Source organism: Dryobates pubescens, chromosome 4 (genome assembly GCF_014839835.1).
Source record: "Dryobates pubescens isolate bDryPub1 chromosome 4, bDryPub1.pri, whole genome shotgun sequence".
NCBI classification, from domain to species: Eukaryota; Metazoa; Chordata; class Aves; order Piciformes; family Picidae; genus Dryobates; species Dryobates pubescens.
Window position 1 is genome coordinate 13,235,898 of NC_071615.1, and position 17,659 is coordinate 13,253,556.

Here is a 17,659-nt window from a genome sequence, read left to right on the forward strand (position 1 = left end):
CCTTTATGGGACCATCTGAGTCTACACACTGATCCTAGAATCCATCTGCTGAAGGTGTTCAAGCATGCCGTAGGGAATGGTGGGATTCCACATCCTACAAGGGCAAATTCAGAAAGGAAAGAGATTTTCAGAATCATAATTTGCTTCAATGTTTTTTTGGTGTGTTTGGTATGTTTGTTGGTTTTGTTTAAGTTCCTTTCCCTTTTGAATATCATTTTAGAAAAGTATTTAAGCTCTGGAACAAATGAAAATGCATTTAATTTACAGGAAAGCAGTTCACTCCTCCATAACCTGGCTGACTGCTTATAGTACACATTGTAGTCCTGTCTTCCTAACTGTTCTTTAGCTTTCTATCAAACTCCCTTCCCCTCAATGTGTCCTGGCAGCTTCAGTCTATTTAACCTCTAGTGTTGGCTGCTCATTGTTTGTCTGTCAAATACAAGTCCTGCAGCACAGAGCAGGTCAGGTACTCTGGGAGGTTAGAAGGGAGGCTCAATGAAAACTCTGCTTACTGCAGAACAAGCTTGCTTGTCTGGGACAATTGGGGATCAACACCACTGAAACTAGAGACAACATTTTTAACATTGCTGTGACTGCTTTTGAATTTTGGTGATGTCTTCTTTTGTGCCTCTTATAAAGCTGACAAATACAGGACAGCTTTAGCGTGAAGTCTAACCCAGTTTACAGAATAAGGATACAGCAGACAGCATCATCAAGAGACTTACACCAAGTTCTTTATATGGGGACATTTTCGTAGGCTGTCAGTCAGCTGCTGAGCTCCAACTCCAGTTATTTTGTTATACTGAACACTGAGGGGGAAAAAACAATTTTGTTAAGCCAGATCCCATCATGCAGTGGTGTAATCAGGTATTTAATTCAAAACACAAAAATACTATTCAAGCTTATTTGCAGTTGGGGGAAAAGAGAAAAAGAAAAATAACAACAACAAAACAAATAGGTCCTTGGTTAAAAAAATCTGTAGGAAAACATTCAAAAGGTCAAACAGGAATTTAAGTTAGTTCATCTGAGGGAGTCCTTATTCTCTGTACCTGAGGTCCTTCTCCAACTCCCCATTTTTCATTTTTTATGGTGAACTGTAATCCTTTCTGACCACTGACTATCTGGACTCTGCATAAGCACATTTTCCCTGTGAAATTTCCCTGAAATTGTCTTCCTCTCTCAATTCCTGTCTCCTCCACCCTCAGCAGAGAAGATTTCAAGGTTCAGTATTCAAGCAAGTACATTTTCCTGGGCCATCTCAGAAGATTTCATACTCACTCTAGCACTCTTAGAGATGCCATCTCAGGGAGAACTTTCGCAAGATTTTCTGCTCCAAAATCACAAATGCTATTATTGTATAAGCTGCAGAGACCCAAACAAGTACAGTCACAATGAAATAATGAATAATGTAAACAGATTATATATTAGATTAAGGAATTTCATATATGGTTAGCATATCTTAACTTCCAATTTATCCTTATGCTGTTAATGATTAAAACTCAGTTTTGTATTTTCTGTATCAAGTGAGACAGTCACATCTCTTCTTCAGCTAGCATAGCTACAGCAAAAATAGGTCTAGATTCTTAATGACTAATGAGAACTTTTCCAGGTGAGCAAATCATTCCTGAATTGCATAGCATGGTTTCTTATACTTCCTCCTGAGACACTTCATTCAGATGTTTTAATGAAGTAGGATGGACCACTGGTTCCACACCAGCAAACACACACCACCTTGTTGCTGGCTTAGGGCTTAGCACTGTGCTTAGCAAGCTTCACATTAAGCTTGCAGTAATCATGCCCCTGAATGCACATTTGTGCAGGGTATTATTCAGAAATGAGTGTTATGGATTGGATTTGAAAATCATTCCAGTGCTCGTTCTATTCCTGAGATATCCTGGGTCATACATTTCTCTTCTCTTTTCTCTGAAGTCTTTATGCAAGAATGAAGTACAAAACTTGGCTGCTACACAGTGTACATAGTCCATGTAATTTCTGACAGGGCAGCAAAGTGTGCTGTATAAAGAAATTGAAGAAGATACAACTACTTACCTTAGTGTCTTTAATGAAGACAAGGAAGGAAGAGCTGTAGCTAGTTTCTCCGCTCCCACGTCTGTTATCTTATTCTGCGATAAGCTACAGTGAGATTGCTTTGTAAGTTGAGCAAATTTATTCCAATTTATTACAGTGTGAGAAAAATTCATTTTCAATGTCTATTTTTATGTAATTTAGACAGTCTGTTTTGACCAAATGCAGGGAGAAAGACAAATTATGGCTCTCATGGGAAACAAGGCATTTCCATAAATTAACCCATTTCTCATGAATGTACAGTATGTCCATAGACTCACTAATCCTCCTTGCCCATGGGTTGGTTGTGCCCATGATTGTTAACACACAGTCCCTGAAGGCTCTAGGTTAAATCTATTTTTTCTCAAAATTTCCAAGAACTGTTAACCTTGCACTTACTTTAATGTTTCCAGTGATGTCAGGGTTGGAAAGACTTCTGATAGACTCTTTGCTCCCTCATCTCCTATGCCATTTTCACTCAGAGCATCAAGGCTGGGTGACAACAAGGACAGAATTAGCTTTCCTTTAAATGTTTGCAGTTTATTCACCTTAGGGACTATATCTGTCTTGAGAAGTTCATTCTCTGCTATAACCTAAATCAGCAAGAAGCATCACACATTACAGCTTCTCTAATAAGCAGATTTCTGCTTCCTGAACTTACAGCCTAAGAATTATTTTTTTCCTACTAGTCAAATGGCTTGACCCATTTTCTTTGATATGCAAGACTATTTAAATGGTTATGAAATAGCTGTGTTCCAGCTAGGCTGAAATGAGATTTCCTGTGCAGAACCGACAAAATCCCAACAGATGCTGTAAATCCCTGCCTAAATGGCTCCTTCTCCAGATAGGGAGTATTAGAAAAAGATTTTTTTCCTCATTCAGGTATCTAGATGGAAAGGGGTTTAGATAGTCATAATTTTAGGTACTGGATCTCTTTCTAATCTGACAGATAATGCTGAGATGCATTGGTCTCATTCAAATTTTAGAGCTCAATTGTTTTCCTCAGATATAATCATAAAGGCCAGATACTATACATACAAATGGCCAATGGGATGAGCCAGTGAAGCCAAAGTCCCTCTCACACCCAGTAATCTTCCCACAGAGGTGATGGCACAATATTGGCTATTGTTGCTACAATAGTTTCTAGTGTAAAGAAGCTTAAAATTCAGAGACGGCTAGTTTGTCATGGATACAAGAGAATTAGTAGGAAGCGGAGTTCTTAAAACTCTGTTTCTAATACTGCTTCTCATAAAGGAAGGGAGGACTGTGAAAATAGGTGGGCAGAACAAAACCAGATACTGGCTAAGCATGGATTTTTTTATGTCTTTGATATTAATCAAATCCACAAAGCTCAATCTCTTGTAAGTTCTACCAGAAGTTCAAGATGTTCATTGGCACCAGAAGGTGCACAGCACTGGTACAAATACTGGTGTTAACTCCTAAACTTAACACTGCTTCTGGTTCAGGAGAGAGCCCATTCTCTCCTGGGGCAGACACAACTGTGACTTACTCAGGAATCTTACCACAAAGGAGCCTGAGGCTCAGGCATGCTATGGAGCTTGAATGAAGTAATCCATAGGCAGTGTTGGTCAGTGCTCTAGCAGGGAGGGCAAGCAACTAGTTGGGCTCTAAACATTTCCCACAAGCTTTTAACTGCTGAGAAACATGTGAGAAGGGACTGAAGGGGTATCAGATAAAACCACTACCAAGTGTCTTCAGGGAGGATGAAGCATGATAGCATTTAGTCTGCTGTTACATTCTCTGACTGTTTTTATTGCTTAGTTTGTTCAGCAAAGCAAGCAGTTTGCTGCCAAATAAAATGTTTCTTGGGTAAATAAGCTTCCCACATCATCAAGGTCTGCTGAGGAACATCATTAACAAAGTTAATCTTCAGCATTACTCACTCTAAATGCTGAAGTGATGGAAATGCTGCAAGAATTTCCACAAGTTTTAGGAATCCTTGAAGGCCACATACTGGACCCAGCCTGGAAAAAAACAAATACATACATGTATCATTTTTTTTCATATGCTCAGAAACAGCAAAATTGGACTGGGTATGAAGAACAGGAGAAAAATGAAGAACCTGATGAGAGTTCTCCATGGTGCTGCCCAAACTAATTCACATGCTATGGCAGGATATTTGAAGCAGCCTTGGAAGCTCCTTAGAGTTTGTGGGGAAAAAAAATATTCCCTAGAGAGCTGGATCACAATCAAAATATTTTTTAGCCTGTGGCGTAGAATCTACATCTGGTAATAAGGAGTTAAATTGGAGTAAAATCAAACAAAATTGAACCATGTTGACCTTTGTCACTGCAGGACCAGAACTGCTTTTGGAGTTTTGGCCATAACTTAATAAATTTAGTTGAGAAAAGCAAAAGAGCAATAAATAGGGTTTACTTAAAAGCTTTACCAAAACCAAGCTATCCATCAGTTCAATGACTGTAGCCAATATCCATCTTTTCTCAGTCTTAAATGCAATCATACATCAATCAGCAGAGAGCTCCATCACTTACGCAAACTCTAGTTTCCTGAGGTTTTTGATAGCAGGAATTTCATAGCTGCTGCAACCAGATGCATCTTGCACACTAAATAAAGCACAGTAAAACCAGAGTATGATGAATATTTTAGCAATGAAAACAGTTCTTTAAAAATAATTTTCTCAATAAATGTTTGCAGGAAACAAACCACTGCTGCATTAACAAAGGAACCAGGAAAAACCAGAATAACTTCTGCTCTGACCTTTCTTCATTAATTTCAATCTGGTAATTGCCTTTCATAGTGCAGTTCTTTGCTCTATTTCCACTAAAACTTGAAAGACATTATTCCAAATAATTTTTTTTCCTGTCAAACATGAAACTTATTTATATTTTAATCAAAATTCTCTGCCCATGTTGAAATGGAAATTACCATTTTTATTTAAAACAAACAATCAAAATATATATGCATGCCTTTAATTGCAAGCAGTCCCCTAGCCATATCATGCACAAGCATGAAAACCTGGGTTTATAGATCACATAACACAAGCTTTTGCCTCCTGAGCTAAAGGACTGACTCAGGTCATTTGTGACAGATGTAAAACGAGACCTTCTTTATGGCCCAGGTGCTACAGGGAGGGAAAACAATCAATTATCCTAGGTTCTGTAAGTGAAAGCAACTGCAAGCTAGCATAGTCAGAGACTGAAAAGAAATCTGATGAGAAAAAAAAAATCTGGTGGCCTTTTTTATTGGCAGTTTTGATAAATATTCTGCATGGTGCTGTCATTGCTCCTCCCTTCTGTGACAACCACCACATGTCAAAGTTAAGAGAACATCCTGAGACAATACAAGAGCTTTACTGCCTTAGTTAATTCTCCTTTGGACAGGCAGAGGACTCCATTCTATTAAGAGGGCTTTTGATCATAAATGAGTCTACCAGTTGATCACTGTCTCCTGCAGCTCCACAAGTTCTGAAAGGTCACTGATGTCCTTCATTGTCTTTGCCTTGAAGGGATCAAGAACAAATTTCTCTGTTGATGCTCTCAGCATTTCATAGTCTTTTGTCTGCTTTAAAGAGTTCCAGAGCCTGACTGTATCGCTGAGGGAGGCCCTGTGAAGTGACAAAATGCACAAAATCAAGAGATATGACTGCTGTTGTTGCATATTAAGTGTCAGCTACATACAGTCCTATGAGCGACACTACTATCTACAAAGAATGACCAACCTGAATGATGTCACATTCTTCAGGCCAACCAAGTCTTTTAGCCCTTGCATGTCAATGCTGCTGTTTCGCAAATCCAAGGAAAACTCTTTTCTTGAGCTTTTTAAAATAGAGTGCAGTACATGGACATCAGGTGGGGTAAGAACTACACCCAGAAAAGAGAGCTCTGGCTTGATCCTTAAGGCCACACGTTGCAAAAGATGATTGCTCTGTGTTTCATAAACACAGTGTAAAAGCTCAAGTAACCTCTCTGGACAGAGCCTGTTTATCTGCAGCCTTCTAATATATTTCAAGAGTGTTTTCTGCTTCTTGGTTGGATGTTTTTCATCATTCTTTGAAAAGGAGCAGAAGTAGGGGTCATCCTGGAGGAACAACAACCCAGCCAAAAATCGAGGCACTAGATCTAACCAGTTTAGAGGTTTTTTCTTGGATGGAAAGGAAAGGTATTTTGTTAGACTTCTATCTTTGATGTCTTCTGCTAACATAAGGTGAAGCGCAACCAAGAAATTTTGAATGACAAAATCAGAGAATGTGCTCCCAAATTCCTCTTCTTCACTACTGGAATGTTTTGGGAAAGTAAATGGCAGGAAAAATCCATATTTCAGAGCAAACTCTTTAACTTTCTTAGAAGGAAGATCACTTTTGATGACACTTTGGTGCTTTTCTCCCAGGTACCAGGCTATATGGGCTAGTGCAGTGAGACTCTCTTGATTCTGTGCAGCTGTAACATCTGTTTGCCTAGGTATGATCTTTTGCTGAACAAACTTCAGGAAGATTGTAGTAAGTGTTGAAGGAAGGCTTTTTTCTCCCATTTCAAGTACTGTCTCACAGAGAAAACAAACAAATCTACACATAACAGGACAGTGACAATGACTGAACAAATACTCAGAATCTTTGATTAATTTCAGTGCATTACTGCTGTAGGGCGAGCCTTGGAAATACTTGGTTATGAACAATTCTCTCTGCTGAGGGGAAAATCCCACAATTTCAATAGTCTTATCCACTTTGGACACATACTGGTATACTTTGTCTTTTGGTCTTGATGTAAGTAATAAAGTACAACCACGGAGTATCTTTTTTTGTATGAGTCCTGAAAGCAGCTCCTTTATACTGCAGAAGTCTTCTTCAGGCTGGCTGGCTGAGCAACGAGAAAAAGTCTCATGATCATGCAACTCTTCAAAGCCATCAAAAATCAGAAGGACTTCAGCAGGATTTTCCAATATATACTCAAAGATCTCTTTGCTTCCCTCTTGAGGTTTTACAAAAAACTCAAGCAGCAGATCCTTCAGGCTGTATCGCTTCTCAGGCAAGCTTATTTGCTTGCAGTCAAACCAAAACACAAATTTAAATTGAGAAAACTCTCCATTGGACCAGTCCTGGCAGATCTTCTGAACAAGAATGCTTTTGCCCATCCCTGCTTTTCCCAGCACCACAATTACTTTAGTGTCTAAGTCTTTACCTCCTGGGATTTGAAATAGTTGGCTTCTTTTAAGGACTGCCCTTTCCTTCCCTTGCAAACTGCAAGTTACCATCTCCTTTTCCATTGCTCTTACACTATTCTTCCCAATCTTGGTTTCAGCTTGGCTTTGAACAAGTGTTCCATCAATAAACAGGTGATCAAGAGTTACTTCACGCTCCATGGCCACAGATTTGCACACATCTCGGAAGTAATCCATAAGTGATGCAGAGAAAGCTTCCACTGGCTCTAGGGAAATGAAAAGCACACACTGAAGAAACTACTCCACAAATTACAACACTGCCTCATGATGATTTAAGTACGTAATTGTACTATGGTCAAAACACATCAGTTCCCATAATGCATGTAGGTCTGGATTTATCCCATGCTACCCTAAGTAGAGTGCAGGCACAACAGCCACTTTCAGACCTATGAATTGAAGACTGTGGAAGGATCTATGCCCGTGATTAAACCAGCTAAGTACAGTGCCCTAAGTAGGTACTACACCTGCAAGTGAAATCTTAAAACCAGGAATGGTGCTCAGACACTTGGAGCAGCTCACAAATTTTGAATGACAATTCCTACAAGTAGCTTTTCTATATGGAAATAAACAGAAAAAATAGCCAAAAGATACTGGAAGTTTTAAGTTTAAGATATCTAAACTCACTTGGTCTTTTGAAAGGTACTTCAGGAGAAGTTACAGGAACTTGGACTTCTTTGAACATTTCTAAACCTGGAGAAATAAAACAATATACCTGAGGAAGACATCTAGACAGTCACTGATTCAGTTACACTAATTTTAACAGGCTCAGCTAATGGACATTTTTGAGTTCAGTGCAACATATTTTATGTATCATCCAGAGAGAAAGTCATTATTTTGGATTTTACAAAGACAAGGAAAAATGTCCTCACACAAGTAGAATTCAGCTGACATGCACTGTTGCAGGCAGTATGACACCAGGCAAGATGACTGCTATATGAAGCAGATGACCTATCATAACAAGGTGGCTTCCACTGTTATTCTCAAATGTCACTGGTTTGCATAAATTCACATTCACATATTGCACTTTACAACATCAAAATTAATAGCTTCCTTTTGTTATGCTACACCTTGTACTGAAGCATTAAGGATGAAAGTCACAGAGAAGCACTTAATGGTATCAGAATTTACCCTTCGCTCTTCCTGAAAAACTACTGCCACTGTCCAATTTTCTTTCATTTTGTCTGTTTTCAAACTACTGCAGACTTCTGCCCTTGGTCAGATGAGCAGTGTCTGCCGTATACAAAGAAATTGGGACTTTTTCAGAGAAAGCACATTTCTGTAGACTGCTGATGACAACTAGTTTTGACAAAAGTTTGATTGGGAAAAGCTTTACAGGCACAGGACAGAGTTTAAATTGACAGTCTGTAACAACCCCAACCTCATCCAGTCTCATTGTAGAAGTGGAAAAAAATAAACCAGGTTAATCTCCCAAGATTTGTACAAATATAAGTATTACCATAAGATTTGGTTTATCTTGATGTAGAATGGGGTTTAAAAAAATACAAATCTTCAGGTTTCAGAGATCTGGAAATCAATTCCTACTCTGCATGCCAGCAACAAATGGAGTAGTTAGTCCCGAGCTGCTTCTAGCAGGGAATCCCCCACAAAACTTCTAATAAACAAGTTGTTTTTCCAGAACACCTTTAATATTCAGTTCTCCTTGCAGAAGAAAAATCAACTGACGATGTTAAATAAACAGGACACATGCCTGTTTTCAGGCAAAGGTCTGGTTTTGATTTGCTAACTATTTTATTACCTAGAAACAACCAGATGGAAACCCAAGAAAAGCTGCAATGAGGTATTAAGATGGGAAGCAGCACTGATCAAATCAATCAGGTGATAATAATGTTTTTAAAGGGAAAAGAGAGTGGCTTGGTCATATATGTGCTATTTTTCTGCTGCATTTGGAATTCTGAGGCTTGTGGCATACTCAGACATGTTGTACTGCTGTAAATCAGTTGGAATTGTTGATAGCAGTTACAAAATGCTTCTCCAAGCACAGGGGTATTTGCCTATTATTAATCCCCACTCTAAAATGTTGCTGTTTCGGGTGGTGTTAGCCAGCAGAGGGCAACAAACCACTGGTACTAAACTGCAAGGCCGCTGAAATTATTGAAACACCCACTGCAATCAAAATCCCTGTTCCAAAACCTCTCTGAGTGCTGAAAGAAAAGTGTCTCAGGAAAGTTTGCTATCACAGGTGGGACCAAAGCTCTGATTCCTTTACCAGCCATTCTGTATAATAGGTTTCTGTACTGTCTATTTAAATAAGTTGTCATCATTTTGGTTTGGGTGCCTTTCATGTGAGCTAACTGCAGTCTGGCTTCCAGCACTGGACATTTAAGATGCTCAGGCCATGCCAGTACCAGCACAACTTCCACTTCTCATGGTGCTCAAGCAGGCTGGGCTTTTGTATTGTTTTATTTGGACAAGAAGGCTTCTTCCAGAATAAAACGGCAAAGGCATTTGCATTTGGCTGGAAATATACAGCTGAGCCTGCAGCTCTACAGCATCTTATCTGCTCTATATTTTGGGCTAGACAAAGCAGCCAGTGATCAATGTAAAGACGGAAATACCATTATTTTTTTGTTTTCCTCAGTGAAGTCAATATGAGTAATGTCTGGAGGGGAGAAGTATGCTCCCTCTCCCAATCCAACGTACTGTATATCTATAAAATAAATTTTTTACTTACCACATAAACTCACTGGGAAACCTGGGGATATCAGTGTTTCCGTGGAAGTCAGCACTAGCGAGAAAGAAATGACAAGCCCTATGAGGAGAGGCTAAGGGAGCTGGGATTGTTTAGCCTGGAGAAGAGGAGGCTCAGGAGAGACCTTATTGCTCTCTACAACTACCTGAAGGGAGGTTGTAGACAGGTGGGGGTTGGTCTCTTCTCCCAGGCAATCAGCACCAGAACAAGAGGACACAGTCTCAAGCTGCACCAAGGGAAGTTTAGGCTCGAGATGAGGAGAAAGTTCTTTACAGAAAGAGTTGCTTGCCATTGGAATGTGCTGCCCAGGGAGGTGGTGGAGTCACCATCCCTGGAGGTGTTCAAGAGGGGATTGGATGTGGTACTTGGTGCCATGGTTTAGTAGTCATGAGGTGTTGGGTGACAGGTTGGACTTGATCTTTGAGGTCTTTTCCAACCGCATTGATTCTATGATTCTCTGACATTTTTCAGCATATCATAGCCATCAGTGACTGAAATGAGGGAACTTACTACTTTGTGGACAGCTTTTATTTTCCAATACTTTCTGTCTATTTATGTGTATAAAAGATTATTGCTTTTACCTGGATATATTATAACATCAGATATGCCATTTCCAAGAACAAAGTTCAGTATCTGCTGAGGAGGATCTGCAAAGCCTGGATTCTCTTGGTTCATGCCGACAAGTAGACACTCTGGAATCAAAGGTGCTGAAGATCCTGAAATGAGAGCAGAATAATTACTCTTCTATTTTTAAAAGCCTCCTGTTTCTAAATGTTTTTAAGAAAGAAGATTTCTAAAAGCTGCTTATCCTTTCTGGCAGCTTCTGGGCATATATCCCCAGTGGAGAGTTTATGAACCAGAATTGGTAGGATCACATGAGGTCCACAGAATCCATTAATCAAAAGCTCTTAAAAGGTACAATGAATGTGAAACACAAGGAATTACCCACATTTTATTGACTACTGGCTTCCTATAGCCTAAAGAGAAATTATACTAATACAAGGCTTAAGGCAAAATCTGTGAATTATGGAACAGAGATCCAGAAGACAAAATGTGTGGATATTATGTGTCTGAATTAATTTTGCCATCCTTTGCACTACACATTTCCCCTTAAACTATACATCACACAGATGTACAAGCACCTAGCAAGCATCCTCCCTCTGAATCCATGCTGGGAAATATTTTTGATGATGCATAGCTTGCAATTTAATCAGCCATAAATCTGAGTTTCTGTAGGTGTGACAGATTTTCTTCTGCTAATTTGTGCTGTTTCACCTAACATCAGATGCTTCAGAACTTCTAACTTACCTATTGCTTCTTGATTCTTTTCCAGCATAGATTTAACAGTGAAAGGTGTTGTACTGTGTCTTGCTAGTGTGCCATAAGAACCTTCTGAGACCCATCATGATCAAATCAAGGAAACTACACAGCTCATTACTTGGATTAGTACTCAGCTTTTGTGAACAGAATTCCAACCTGGCTTTTGCTCTACTATTCCAAATAGAATTATCCTACAGTTCTTTACAAACCTCTGGAAGTAAAAGAAGTTGGAACTAAACCAAAGTTTATTAATGAAAATGTTGTAACTTCCTACTCTTAATGCAAATAAGTAATTATTTTGGTTATCATATAGTAAATAACTCTGTTCTCTTATTATTAACCTGCACTTCAGCAATTAAATGAAAGACTCCTTCTGTTTCAATAGGGGAAATGCAAGCTTAATTTCCCTTGAATATTTTCCCTTCTTTTAGTGAGTGCCACCCTTGACTGAAAGAGCTGCCACACTTGGTCTTCCCACCATTGTTCATGGTCACTGATCAGATTTATAAGGGAATCTCCCCTTTGTATAAATCAATCTGTGTACAGGTGCACGCCTGTAGCTGTACCATACATACCAGGAAATACAAAACTTCTTTCCAACGCATTGGTAGCAGGAACAAGAAAGGACATGTGCTGGCTAGTCAGTGAGGTGGAGCTAGCTGCATGGCTGTTGAGAGGCATAGCTAAGAAACTGCCATTTCCTGTAGACACTGCAGGGATGTCCACTTGGAAAAAAAGAAAGTAAAATGAAAGGAAAAAGTTATTTCATTGCAAGAAGTTAAGGAGGTCAAAGAAGAAATCTCAAGAGATATCATAAACCCCTTGATTCTGATTAGTTGTGTTTTGATTTTTCAAAAGCAAGAACAATCACAATAACTTTCTGAAATTTACCCAGGTCTCAAAATCTAAAATGTATTTATGACATTCTGTAGTAAGCCTCTTTTTTCCTTTTTCTTCATCTTTACTGGCCTGTCTTCTTTATGTGTTCTTCAGCTGTGTTTAGCTGCAAACAGTCTTATGTATAGATGACTGACAGGGCACAAGAAGATCCTACATTGACTGTACTAAGTTTCCCAAGCATGGTTTGTTACCTTAATATTGCACAAGATTAACTGGGATGATCTTTGAGGTCTGCTCCAACCCTGACAGTTCTGTGATTAGATAGGCCCAAGTAAAATAAACTGAGGACCCTGACTCTCTACGTGGACAATACAGTGTTTGTAGGGATCACTAGCCTGTGTTAAGAGGGTTTCCCAAAGGAACAGTCCTAAGACACATAATTTAATAACTGCTCCTGAGATGACATGAATTTGTTGCATCATGAATTAGTCAAAGGTGTGTAAGAATGGGATTCTACAGTGAATCTGGTGGAAGCGCAAACATGAAAATGCATGATGATGCTGTACAAATCTAGGAGAGCAAACTTTCTCTAGAAGGTAGAGTTTCAGTGCTTAAGAGAGGATGAGACTTTGGAGCCTGAGACAATATATGTTCAATAATATTCTCCTGTTCAGCCAATAACTTACCAATTTTCTTGTATTTGGGTTCTGAAGCACCAGAGCAACTCTCTGCAGAGGCCAAGAAGGCTGAAAGAAAGGATAATAAGAGACAAAAATGGGTCATTTGGTAATTTTAACTTTCCACTGTGGTACCTTATTTTAACTTTACTTAGAATGGGTTATCAGTTTCAATTCAGCTATTGCAGAACTGTGTGGGTCCATTGTATGAAGTATGAATGTGAAGAGCCTCATATTATTTTACTCTGACTGTGAACGTTCAGTTAGGCTGCAGATTCTTGTGCCAGTAATTAAAGATTTTTGCTGTTCTTGCTGTTAAAGATGGAATCATTCAGTTAATGCTTGCTAAGCTATAGTTACACTGAAAACAAAGCTAACACTGTTACATAGATTTTTTTAAAAAGGGAAGAAATATAACATGTTTAATGTCATGTTACAGGACAACAGATTCCGCAAGCTGTAAAAATGTGCTCCCACACAGGATGAGCCAAGTCAGAGGAAGCATATGTGGTTGTATTAGTGAGGAGCTGCAGGAGAGATGCACTGAGCATGTGTTAAAACCAAACTACCACCATGCAAACTTAGAAATCTATGGCCTTTCAGACTCTCACTGTTTTTCACTTACTTCGTTTGTGACATTTTTGCATCTTTATGTCAGTAAATTTCTCAGTGTTTTCAGCAGTCATTTCATCCAAAATAAGATTTCCTGCTAAAAACATGAAATATTGCCAAATGTCAACCTTTGCTCCCCTAGAAAGATTACAGAAAGAGGTAAAAGCAAGAGAAACACACCAACAGGCAGCAAAGATGCTCCAAATAAAATATATAACCCAAATCAGGCGATAGTCAGAGTCAGAATTGTTTCAGTTGGAAAAGACCTCTAACATCATCAAGTCATAGTATCATAGTATCAGTCAGGGTTGGAAGGGACCACAAGGATCACCTAGTTCCAACCCCCCTACCTTGGCCAAGTCCAACTGCCAAGTCCAACTGCTGACCTAACAATACCATGGCCATTAAGCCACGTCCCAATGTACTATGTCTACATGGTTTTTGAACACTTCCAGGACTGGTGACTCCACCATCCCCCAGGGCAGCCTGTTCCACCATTTCAGTAAAGAAATTTTTCCTAACACTCAATCTAAACCCACCTTGGCACAATCTCAGGCCATTTCCTCTCATTTGATCACCTGATATTATGGAGAAGAGAGCAACACCTACTGCATTCCAACCTCCTTTCAGATAGTTGTAGAGAACAATGAGGTTCCCCCTCAGCCTTTTCTTCTCCAGACTAAACAGTCACAGCTCCCTCAGCTGCTTCTCATAAGACTTGTTCTCCAGACCTTTTGCAAGCTTTGTTGCCCTTCCCTGGACATGCTCCAAAACTGAACACAGTATTTGAGGTGCAGCCTGACCGGTGCTGAATACAGGGGCATGATTACGTCCCTACTCCTGCTGGCCACGCTATTCCTGATACAGGCTGGGATGCTGTTGGCCTTCTTGGCTCCTTGAGCACACTGCTGGCTCATGCTCAGCCAGATGTTGGTCAACACCCCCAGGTCTTTCTCTACTGGGCAGCTTTCCAGCCTCTCTCCCCAAGCTTGTAGTGTTGCACATACCCAGATTGATAACAATTTAGAAAGCTCTCAGTGCTCAGAATGCATATTCTGCCACCCTGTGTTAGTTTAAGCACTGCAAAATATTCATCTACTGCAATAAATTCAGTGGTTAATAAAACATAAATATATCTCAATTCTCTAATGATGAGCAAAGGATAAAACCTCACATCTGTATCACAGTGTGATCTTAGTACTAGTCAAGTTATTTTATGTACAAAAAGGATTAGCTCCTTTAAGAGACAGAGTAAAGGGTTCAAACAGTTGTGTTTTGTGTTGCAGGAACTGTGGAGCTATCCATACCATTCTTTTACTGGCAAATACTTAAGTACTAATACTGTACCCTGCTTCCGCTAAAGCCAACATAAATTTTGCCTTTAGGTGCAACCCCCCCCAAATTCTAAACACAGCAGGGAGTAGTAAAAAACATTTGAAAAGTCATGTGAGCTTCATCTAGTCAAAATTGTCCTAGGGAAGAACTGATCTTTGGTAAGTTATTCCAAATTCCTTCACTTAAACATAAAACAGTGTATACAGATATTCTGCGAGGCTTTCTGATTCTACAGATTTCAGAACAACCACACATTAATGTATTCATGTACTGAAATATGAACAGCTGCATTTGTGCCACCTCTAAAAGAATTACTTTGTACCAAAAGCCAAGCAATTATCTCTGGTCACACATTGAATGAATCATTTACTACAGGCATATCATACCATTCAGGGAGAGAGGTAAAATATAATATACTTCCTCAGGCAGCTCTCTGCATTCTGGGCAGAAATATGTGAGCATGAACTGTATGCTGAGTCCCCTGGGTGAGTCAGGTTCATTGAACTTATGTATATTATCTGTGTTGTGCTCAGAATCAGTCAGATGCTAATTGTGGGCATATACTGCACTAGACAGTGAAGCTGTACATACACTATGGCCATGGTGACATGATCAGCAGCTTGGTCAGAGATGAAACTGCCATCTTTGAGAAAGGCCTACAAAAATACAGAAAATCCTCAAAGTTGGCCAAGAAAATCCTGGGGCATAACTCCCAGGGGGAAAGAAGAGGATATTAGATGTATAGAAACCCTACTGGGGTTCCAACTGTGGGGATGAAGTACAGCACAGATGTTAGCCAGAACACTGTCATGGAGAAAATTAATCTTAGTCACATAAATCTTACCAAAAGCATCTTCCACCTGCTTCTCCTGCTGATCTTTGAGCACATATTCTGCTAATTCAGCTAGAGAGGAAAGAGAAAAGAAAAAAAAAAAAAAAAGAACAGGAACACAGTAATGACACAGTAAATTCTGCAGTACAACCCTTGTAAGCTTACCCTCAGTAACAGAATTCTGCGGATGAAGAGAAATTGAAGAGTTACATTTTTCTTGTAGATTGTTGTTCAGGAAACAAAGAACATGAGAAAGGAGAAGTGGAGACAGGAAGCATTAAGCAGAAGAAGCCATTAATAGAGAGATTTCCCCCCAACAACCACAAGTTACTGTTCATCTGTTTCCCCACAATGCACAGGTTTAGGTGCCCTTGCTAGATCTACCATGCATGAGGCCATTTGAGTGTATGTCACTGCTTTAGGCTGAAAACAGGATTAGTAAGAAATAGTTGTAGCAAGCCATTGGAAAATAAAGATTTAAAAATCAAAAAGTGGTTTTATACCTATTCTAGCATAAGCTTCTACAGTGTTGGAACAGAGATACAATTCATCCCCATTTTCACCATTTTCCATTGTACACAGGAAATCCATATTATTGAACTGATCGCAGTTGCAGGCATCAGCTTCAGGGTCTAGAATTAAAAAGAAGTAGACACTGGCTCAATGAATGCCATAACCAAGGAGTAAAAACCACAAACAGTAGGACATGCAGAAAAGGCAGATTTGTTACTTCAGCACAAGGCTTTAGCTTTTCATTTTATGTTGACTAAGTAGGGCTCAAACAGAACTCTCAGTAATTTATAGGCACTCAGAAATCAACGCTTTTCTTTCGCAAAACTCTGAGACTTCATCTCTCCTACTAAAGAAATCAGCACCAGAACTTATGATACTGAGGCCTACATGCATGGCCTGGACTGATCTGTACCACTGTGCTTACTCTTCAGGATACAGTGTTTTTACTAACCTGCAGAGAAGTCACCTTCTTCATTTCCAGATGACTTAGGATCAAGGAGAGTATACAGATGCAATGGATCAATATCACTGTGCAGCAAATCAAGATAGCCACTTTCAGACACAGATGGTGAATTCATGATTTGTCTCTTGGTGTCTGAAATCAAACCGCAAAACAGTCAGATATGGCAAAACCACAGCTTTTGTCAAACAAAACTGTAAATCCTGCACTGTGGCTTTCTGCTAAGAAGACATTGAAGTCTTAGGCTGTAGAGCTAGTATAGCTTGCCAAGTCTTGCACTGAGTTATAACCCTGACTTACAGATCCAGATACAGCTTGCAATGAGACTTAGCTATTTATTCCTCCAGCCAGGTGAGAGGGATATTGCAGTGTGACCATCTGGACCAAATGTGCCAAGTATTGAATGTCACAACTCCTATGTCTTTATCAGAATATAAGTGATGCAAATCACAGATCCAGCAGGTATCAGGGAAATGGGAAGTCTGCAATGAAGAGGGTGAAAGGAGAATCCCATTCTTTAATGTCAGGACAATTTCTTCTTGGGGGAAGCAGCTGCTGCGCCAAATTCCCAAGCTCTAGAGATGACACAAGGCAATGTACCCTCAGCAGCAGAGGGAACAGTGAAAGGTACAACACTTAGTTAATGATTCTTTCCCAAACCATACAGTAGCTCATGTACAGAATAGCATTGGTCACCTTGGAAATTAGTTTCTGGTAACAGGGCATTCCCTAGCATTTTGGAATCTGTCACAATTATTTTTAAACTAATTTTCTTTTCCCCTCAGAACTCAAGTGTGTACCCACTCATGAGCTTTACAAGCAGAATGCTATACAGTATCCAGAGAAATCTGGCCAATCTAAGGTGCTACCTGCTCCAGTCACCCATGTTTCTGTAACAATTGCTTGAACTGCTGCTGCAGCTACATTTGTTGATAAAGTTTATCTCTTCCTCCACCTCATTTTAAATCCCTTCTATTTCCTTCCAGTTACTGCAGCAGGCACTAGAATAAGCTCAAACATCCCTCCTGGATATTTCACAGGTAGCTGAATAACATTACTTGTTGGCTATTCATCATCTTTATCAAACTGTTTCAAAATCA

The 17,659-nt window shown here is 39.5% G+C and overlaps 1 protein-coding gene across 1 annotated transcript; it reads right to left on the reverse strand.

Annotated features, from left to right (window-relative positions):
• Window positions 1-16,683, reverse strand: CIITA (class II major histocompatibility complex transactivator). The gene is made up of 18 exons (XM_054161344.1): window positions 16,551-16,683; window positions 16,090-16,218; window positions 15,599-15,658; window positions 13,433-13,516; window positions 12,817-12,876; window positions 11,866-12,015; window positions 10,552-10,686; window positions 9,953-10,006; window positions 7,885-7,950; window positions 5,765-7,466; window positions 5,477-5,650; window positions 4,578-4,649; window positions 3,969-4,049; window positions 2,464-2,556; window positions 2,050-2,133; window positions 1,279-1,362; window positions 726-809; window positions 1-94 (listed from the first exon to the last, which is right to left on the reverse strand). Exons 1-18 carry the CDS (start codon window positions 16,675-16,677, stop codon window positions 22-24), a joined length of 3,312 nt encoding a protein of 1,103 aa, XP_054017319.1. The 5' UTR covers window positions 16,678-16,683; the 3' UTR covers window positions 1-21.
• Between the last annotated feature and the right edge of the window lie 976 nt (window positions 16,684-17,659).

Excerpts from the sequence above, each read along its gene's own strand:
- CIITA (XM_054161344.1), bottom strand. The coding sequence starts at position 16,677 with ATGAATTCACCATCTGTGTCTGAAAGTGGCTATCTTGATTTGCTGCAC. Across the intron at positions 10,687-11,865 it reads AAGAAGTTTTGTATTTCCTG|GATCTTCAGCACCTTTGATT; the intron begins GTATGTATGGTA and ends CTCTCATTTCAG. Across the intron at positions 5,651-5,764 it reads AAGAATGTGACATCATTCAG|GGCCTCCCTCAGCGATACAG; the intron begins GTTGGTCATTCT and ends GTCACTTCACAG.